Raw genomic sequence first — 8,650 nt, forward strand, 5'->3', positions numbered from 1 at the left:
TATCTGTCAATTTCCCTATCTCCTTCCAGGATTTTTCTTCTTACTAGGCAAAGCTAATCTCCAGGTTTTTTTATTTTCTAATTTTTTTTTTTCAAAAAAACCGAAACCAAAATGGAATTCAAACTGAAAAAATAAAAAATTGAAATCGAACTTCAACCGAACAGTAACTTCGGTTTGCCCTTCTATGCTCTCCTCCTCTTGCTAGCCACAAGCTCGATCTCTCATTCTTTTGCCACGGGACGGTCGATCTACCAATACGGTTTATTTTAACGGAAAATAATATTTTTACATTAAAAAATTAATTATAATATTATTTACTATGCTTTTTATTTTATTCTTATAGGTGAAATTTAAAATTTTTAAAACATTTTCATTAGCTTTCTTATAAAAAAAACACGCAATCAAGTTGTATTTATTCTCACAGACGGCATTAAAACTGTGGACGCTCACTCGTGAGATCACCACAAGCTGAATTGGTCAAGTGCTTGCCCTTGATATACTTGGGCTTTGCAAACAATAAGAAAAAAGGCAAAGGATAAAAGTGGATCGTTCCTCAAAATTGGGCTGTATCCGCTGATTCTCTTAAGAAAAACTCAATCGAGAGACCTATTGCCAACCTTTATGTCCTTTCAAAGACTTTTGTTCCATCGAATGATTGCCACGTGGTTTGGAGTTGACATCTGAGTAAGCTTATCCTTTTGTTCGTAGAGGTTAGAAAAAACCTGCGTTAAGAACCTTAAACTTAAGAGTTCAAACTATAATTAACCTAAAATTTTAATGGTGGAACCAAAAATTCCAATTCAACTTTCAGTCCTATGCTCATCCAAGTGCAAACATTAAATAATTGAAATTATTGAATGATTTACCTTGTCAGACTTACGGATCAACTGCTTGATAGGACAATACAATAGATATGACCCATGCAAAGCAAAGCATTAGAAGTCCCTCCCACCGCCCATGATAAATAAATAGGGCAAACTAAAAGCTCAGTTTATTGGGCCCAACAATAAACAATAAGGAACTTTAACGAAAAATTTTTGGTATTATTTATTTTAACAAAAAAATCATATATTTTTATTAAAAAATCAATTATGATACTATTTACTTTACTTTTTATTTTATCCTTATCGTTAAAACTCAAAATTTTCAAATTATTTTCATTACTTTTCCTTAAATAATAACGGAAGCAAATTGACCGCTGTTGTGGACAAAAGGGATTCAATTGAGATAGCGTGCTATTAGTAAACGCGGACCCAACATGTTATCCCATTATTTTTTGTCCCCTTCATTTATTTTTATATTAGGATTCTCTTTCTTTCTCTTTCTATCTCCTTTCATCTCATCTTCTCATATTATCTTTTTATAAAAAATTAATATAAAATGTTAACGTGACTTAATCATGACCGTTCAAATAGGAGAGGATGAGAGATGAAAGAAAAAAAGATGGGAGAAAATCCTTCTCCTTTATGCTTACACAAAAAAAAAAAAAAAAGGATCACTATCTTCACCTGAAAAAAAGAAAGATAAGACATGGTGCCTGGTGTTTTTCTCCTTTTCTTAGATGCGGATTTCTTTTTCTTACTTTTTAATTCCTCTTATAGAGGCCAAAAGAAAAAAAACACAGCGCATCGTTACAAAGATTCTTCATGATAAATATAAGGCTTATTATATTAACATTCTACAAATTATTAAATAAATTTTACATACTTAATATATTTTATATTTGTTTTTTCAATGAAAAATTATCTTAATACACTTCACTTACTTTCCCATAATATCCTCATACCTCATAATCTCAATATACACCTTACATTTTCTACATGCACTCCATATTTTCTGTACACCCCATATTTCTCAAATCTTATAAAGCTTTTAATTTAGACAAAAAATGCCGACTGGAATTTTGACAAAAGATGCCGTTTGAGATTTAAAGCATATGTGGGTTGTTTTCAATTCCACCATTAAAACTCATGTTGTATGTTTTTAATATTTGGTGGTAATTTTAGGTATTTAATTTTTTATGTAATCCATGTGATCCCTAAAAGATAAATACGAACATAGAAGCATAAATAACGCAGCAAAAACAACATTAATAATTATCGATGTCATCAAAATTACTAAAACAGTAATTCTATGATAAATATATTGCTGAAGATTCTGCATGATTAATATAATCCTTAGTCTATGATGGTTTTGATTTCGAATTAGAAAATGTCGACTGTAAATATCCTCGAAAGATACTAGGAGCATTTTATTAAACTAGATAATTAATATCAATCATCCATACATAACTTTGTGCAGACTGAAAATAGTATAAAAGATTCTTCAATAGTTCCCCAATAAAATTTTCAACTCTTTCAAGAATTTGAGCATGTTGCAACATTATTTAAGTTTGAATTAACAAAACTACTCATTTTAGTGTGAACACTTTGTTTTGGCCCACCCAACTAGGTGGTATAAAACCCCTTTTATTTTAGTAAATAAATGATATACACACTTTTTGTTCTCTTATGTAACCTAGTTTTTTTAAAGATTGTTTTAGCTAAAATGGTTATTAAGATTTGCATAACTCTTCACTTTGGTTCCTGAGATTGTCCACCATCAATCATTTTGGTATTTGGGTGAAATATTATGTTAAATAAGGATCAAAATAACAAAACTACCCTCAATTTAATAAACAATAGGCCAAAATGATTTGACCAAATTTGAGGGTATTTTTGCTATTTTATCCTTATTTTATGAAATTTTTTCATAGAATGATTAAAATGATTGATTGTGGACAATTTCAGGAACCAATTCTATCAATTTCAAATCTTAGAGACCAAAATGAGGAGTTATGTAAATCTCAGAGACCATTTTGGCTAAAAAGCGTTTTCAAAATAGCTAGTTGATCATTTCGTCACGACAGTCAACTCTTCTAAGAGTGGAAAACTCACAGAGACACTTCAGCCTCTCAATGGTCACCATTGTGTGATTCAAGAGCGTCAAAAATCGACCTCAGGACATTCCGTGTCCCATCCACTAGGTCACTCCGTGGTGGTTGAAATATTGCTTTGCAAGAAATTTTGTCAATGAAACACAAGCATGTACATCGCGTTTAATAATACAAGTGGAGGCACTAAATAATATATCATCTCTTCACTTATATTATATCACACGTACCCACTTGTATTCCCTACTCTGAGTTTTCTCTTTGCTTTGCATTTTTGTGATGCTCCATCTTACAAGTCATTACTAGTGAGATCAACATCCAACGATAAAGTTGATGAGATTACATTACTTGCTGGGTAAAGGAATCATAGCCCAAAAAGCTTTGCTTTTTCAAGTACCCACAAAAGACCAAACTATACATTTGTCACTTGGGAAAAGATGCACGCACTATTCTTCCTAACCTTTTCTCTTCTCCTATTTTCCCCTCTCTAATTAGTCCATCAACATCACAATTTTCATCTCTACACTCCAAGACTTGGATCATTACTTTCTTGAGCTGATTCTTTGTGAAATTCACCGTTCTTTTGACCGAGAGGTCCACTTCCTTCTGCATCAAAGCTAGCATGAACGCTGTAGAACACATACACGAGCACCGTAACTCCCGAAAAGACCCCGAACCTCACATAGGATGGCTTGTCCATGGACCCCAACAAAAATATGTTCAAGAAGATGGAGATGGATGGCATCCATGGCATCAAGGGGACGCCCCAATATTCCGGCTTTCTCACTTGTGGAACCTGGTAATGGAAAATTTGCAGCATTGAAACCGCAATTGCTGCGGTGACAACAAGCATGAAGGCTTTCAGCTTCCCTGGTGGTGCGAAATGCCAGATGAAGACGAAGATGATAGAGGTGAGGGAAAATGAGCACAGGAATGATAATGTAGGTCGTGGATTGGTCGTCCCCACCACGACATAGCGCCTAAAAATCACAGCGTTGGCCACCATGTAGAAAACAAATAGCGTCCCGATGGATACAAGGTTGAGAAGGACATTCAGATCCGTGAAAAGCGCAATTGCGGCTGTCAAGATACCTGAAAGGAACAAGTCACAAATATGTAAGTACGAAAAACATGTTTTCTAAGGCCAGTAACTTTAATTTTTTTATTTTTTTCATTTTCGGGATTAAGACGAAAAAAACAAAGAGGTGATGGGAGATGAAGATTAGACGAGCACCCACAAAACAAAAGCATAAATGTGACAAAGAATATGAGAGCCAAGTTGCTGGGCTGAGTGGGATAGCCATTTATACGAAGTTTGACAGGTGAGATTGAGAGAAAATAAAAGGTCGCCTTCCATCAATGGCTGCGAGTGCATATGCAGGGATTTTTATCTAGTGAAAATTGAAGATGCATGGTTGGACCAATCTCGACCATTTGACTCACTCGTAACTTGAACATTAAAATCTCCTCCAACGACTTAAAAATCGAACACGAAAGCGACAGAGATAAAGATAAGAGATGACGATGATGCTAAAGTCAGAATGCCCATGACCATGATAAAGGCTGGCTGCAAAGGTAACTATCAACCATGTTTTATATTAGATATTGAAAAAAGAAAATTGATACTACGACCACGAGATAGATAGATAGATAGATAAATTTATGGAGAGAAATCTGATACGCCCATTGCACTAAAGTTGACAAAAGCAAATTCCATTTCACCCATGCGCACAGCTCGCAGGCGGCTGTAACCATTTGATATGTCACCAAAATATCCTCATCACCAACACCACCAACAAGATTAAACATGCTATGAGACGATGAATAGAATAGAGCGAAACAACAATGTTATGAGAACTTACGACGATAAATACAAAAATTCTATGGTGTTCTAGAGTATGAGATACTTCGATGTTATGTTTTAACAGTTGTCTTGATTTTTTCAATTTCTCACAAACATCAAACAATTCAAACACTCATAGTGTCTTACCGGGTAGATGCGGCAAATCAACACATTGGGTTGTTAACGGATACCCGTTAAGACCCGTTTAATTGATATCACCATAATATAAAAATGAAATTTGTAGTGTTAATAATCGTGTAAGATGAAATCAAACTAAATGAATCTGGTACCGTTAACAAGTTGATTTGTCACATCTACTTCAGAGGTAGCTTACGCAAATCCCCAATGGATGAATATGACTCACATTGACATCCCTCTTTCCTCATCACATCTTATTTAGATAAACACACAGATTACAGGAAGGAAGGAAGAAGAAGCTGCATCTCACACTTTCGCTGGTGGACAAAAGTAGGATCCTTTTTCACATCATCATTATTTATTATTAGCAACAAGAAGTATTTAGGGTTTAAGTGGGCCACGCAATTCCCAACCATACATGGTAGGGAGGAGGACTCACTAAACCCTACACCAACAGCTGATAATTTCCTACGTGTGCATCTTACCAGCCACGCACTAAGGAAATTTTTAGTTGGGACAGTAACACGTATACTACACCGTGTTTTTATTTAAATGGTGAAAAATTTAACTTTTAAGTTATTAATCTTTTCACACATATATCACATTATTTATATAAGAATACGTGATATACCACCTCGTGTAACGGAAAAATCTCTCCACTAATCCTAACGCCTAACTCCACCAATCAGCTGCTGACAAATATACTTATAAAATCCGCCAACTCATCACTCGGTCGATACTAGAACTTTTTTTGGTCAAAAGAAGATGAGCCAAAACAAAACGGACGGTCCGCCGGTCGGCTGTGGAAAACGGAAACGGTTCAAATGGACCCCACCACAGAATTAGTTCGAAACGCCCGGAAGAAACCTCCTCCTTCGCATGGGGCAATGTGCGCGCACAGCAAACAACACACGCATTGCACGCAAACACATTAACTCTCACATTGATTGATAAACACGAAAAGAAAGCGTTATATTATTACCATTATCGACTGACACATTATCACAACCACCATAAATTTAATGGATTTGGATCCTCTCATGTGAGCTTAGAAAGCTGGGACTTTTAAGTAAGACACACGGATCGTTAGATTTTAATTCAACGGTTATAATTATTATAATTTTTAAAGAATTTCTTTATTTGTAAAATCTAAGGGCATATGCGCTTTGTTCAAAAGACTCAAGTCTCATAAGCTCAAAAGATGATCCAAATCCAAATTTAATAAGAGAAATGCTAATAATAAGACTCTCTTAAAAATGTAAAAATGTTACTTTTACCAATTATTTGTAACATCATGTGTCAGAGAGATGAGACCATATGCGTTGACAGATCCTTCCTCTATTACATAGACATTACAAATAAGTAGTAAATGTAGCATTACTTATTAAAATAGAAAATGAAAAATTCTCTATAAACATTTCGTCACCACATTTTTTTTTGCATCATATTTGTAAATTTGGCACGAGAATTATAGCAAAAATCACTTTTTGAGAGTCTCTTTATGCTCATTTAATAAGCATACCTAAATAAAAAATATATGAGAATTGATGATTTAATCCTTAAGTAATTAAGGTGTTTATTTCTTTTAAGAATAAAACCACTAAATGGATAATAAAGAAACAAACCAAGAGGAAAAAAAAAAGAAATATAAAACTTTTGGATAATTAACGTACCGAGAAAAGCGGAGGCGTTGACAGGCGTGGATGTCTTAGGGTGGACCCTAGCGAACCAAGCAGGGACAACCCTGGACCGTCCGATGACACACATGTAACGCGCCTGGCCCAGCATGGATACAAGCAGTGACGTTAGAATTCCAAAACTTGCCCCCACTCCGATCACGTTCGACTCCCACTTCCCTCTGAACGCCGCCGAAAACGGAGCCTCCGGGTCGATCGCGTCGTACGGGAGGAGCTTCGACATGGACGCCGCCATTAAGCAGTAGAGGACGGTGACGAGCAAGACGGAGCCCGACACGCCGATTGGGATGTCCTTAACCGGATTCTTCACCTCTTCCGCCATCGTCGATACAGCGTCGTACCCGATGTAGCTGAGGTAAACCATACTTGCCCCATTGAACACGCCCGAAACCCCGTAAGGAAAAAACCCGGATGGCTGAGCCGGGTCGGCCGGGTGCGTGAAGTTGTTCCAGTCCCCTTTGCAGAATCCAGCGACTATAACAAATGCGATGAAGATTATATGCACCGCCGTCAGCACCATGTTCAAAACAGAGCTCTCCTTCGTACTGTAGCAGATGATGAGCGTAATGGTTAAAACGACGACGACGGCGACGAAGTCGATCTGATCGAATCCGTTGGGGAGTCCGGAGACGGTGAACCTCCATTTGGCGGCGGGGACGCCGATTGCAGAGCCCATGTAGGCGGTGAAGCCCCTTGCGACGGCGGCGTTCGACATTACGTAGTCCATCACCAGGTTCGCTCCTGTTAAAAACGCCGCGAATTCACCTGAGAAACCCAAACGCCAAATCCCAAACCCAAAATAATAAAAATAAGCCAAAGGGGAAAGCATTTAAGTAATTAATTATTAGAAACATATAGAAAGAAAGAACAGAAGAAAATATCAGAAAGTTTACCGAAGGTGACGCGGAGGTAGCTAAAGGCGCCGCCAGCAACGGGCATGTCGACGGCGAACTCAGTGTAGCAGAAGGCGGAGAGAAGAGCGCAGAATCCGGCAATGGCGTAGGAGATGACGATAGCCGGGCCGGCGTAGAGGCGACTGGCACGACCGGTGGTGACAAAGACGCCAGCACCGACCATCCCGCCGAGGCCCAATCCGACGAGGTCGAACCAGCGGAGCGTCTTCTGCATGTGGGGCCCGGAGCGAGCTCGGACGGCACTCATTTCGTCGTAGGAAGTGGAGACGGAACTGGCCCGGCGAGCGAGGCGGGTGGGTGTGTCAGCCAGGGCTCGGAGGTAGGCCCGGGGGCTTGAGAAAGAGGAGGAGGGGCCATGGGGGACTGGGGCACTAATCTCCATTGAGATTTGATGTGGGTTATCTTTCCTTTGGATTTTGAGTGAGGACCGAGTTTCCTTTATATAAATAAATGTAAAAGCTTCTGACAGCGGACGGTGATTTTGGATGAAAGACAAGGCAAAGGAGGAAGGCCAAAAGGTTAGCTGACTACTTACTGGTATCAGTATGCGTCATGGGGGTGATGTGATATGGGAATTAGGATCCTCGTCGGATCCTTTTGTGAGGATTTCGAGAATCTGCGTATTTTGTTCGTCTATATCAAGTTTTCATAAATTATTTTAAATTTTATTATTTAATATATAAACAGTATTTAAAATTTTGAACCGTCCGATATATAATAAATGGACACGATTTATGAATTTTTAAGAGCATCACAAAAGGATCCAGAGAGAATTCGGATTCTTGAAATAAATGGAAAGGCATTTATGCCAATACATCCCTCGTGGATACGATTTTTTATGTATCGGTTCAAATTCTAGCATCTATCTATATAAAGATATGTTAGTTAAAAATTCATACGTTCGACCAAAAAAGTTAAAAATTTATACGTTCGACCAAAAAAGTTAAAAATTTATACGTTATGACCAAAAAAGTTAAAATTCCATACTAATTAACAAATATATTTTGAACCTAATCAATCAATTATTTTCGTTAATTAGCATATGACAACAAGAAGGCCAAACTTTTTATATTTTGGAGTACACTCTTTATTAATTAGTTTTATACTGAACCTCAACTTTTTTCAT

At 37.4% G+C, this 8,650-nt stretch overlaps 1 protein-coding gene across 2 annotated transcripts; it reads right to left on the bottom strand.

The window, feature by feature from the left end:
* Window positions 1–3,257: 3,257 nt before the first annotated feature.
* LOC126583019 (cationic amino acid transporter 7, chloroplastic-like) lies at window positions 3,258–8,102 on the bottom strand. 2 transcript variants are annotated; one of them, XM_050247317.1, is made up of 3 exons: window positions 7,504–8,102; window positions 6,587–7,375; window positions 3,258–4,024 (listed from the first exon to the last, which is right to left on the bottom strand). In XM_050247317.1, exons 1-3 carry the CDS (start codon window positions 7,904–7,906, stop codon window positions 3,453–3,455), a joined length of 1,764 nt encoding a protein of 587 aa, XP_050103274.1. In that variant the 5' UTR covers window positions 7,907–8,102; the 3' UTR covers window positions 3,258–3,452. The 2 variants fall into 2 exon arrangements, with proteins under 2 accessions (XP_050103274.1, XP_050103284.1); XM_050247327.1 differs by lacking the exon at window positions 3,258–4,024 and adding an exon at window positions 5,441–5,786.
* Between the last annotated feature and the right edge of the window lie 548 nt (window positions 8,103–8,650).

The sequence above is a fragment of the Malus sylvestris genome, chromosome 2, assembly GCF_916048215.2.
Source record: "Malus sylvestris chromosome 2, drMalSylv7.2, whole genome shotgun sequence".
NCBI lineage: Eukaryota > Viridiplantae > Streptophyta > Magnoliopsida > Rosales > Rosaceae > Malus > Malus sylvestris.

What these genes read in the sequence shown, in the direction of transcription:
- LOC126583019 (XM_050247317.1), bottom strand. Translation starts at nt 7,906, where the DNA reads ATGGAGATTAGTGCCCCAGTCCCCCATGGCCCCTCCTCCTCTTTCTCA. An exon ending in CTACCTCCGCGTCACCTTCG is followed by an intron (nt 7,376 to 7,503) that starts GTAAACTTTCTG and finishes TGGGTTTCTCAG; the next exon opens with GTGAATTCGCGGCGTTTTTA. An exon ending in CAACGCCTCCGCTTTTCTCG is followed by an intron (nt 4,025 to 6,586) that starts GTACGTTAATTA and finishes TGTTCCTTTCAG; the next exon opens with GTATCTTGACAGCCGCAATT.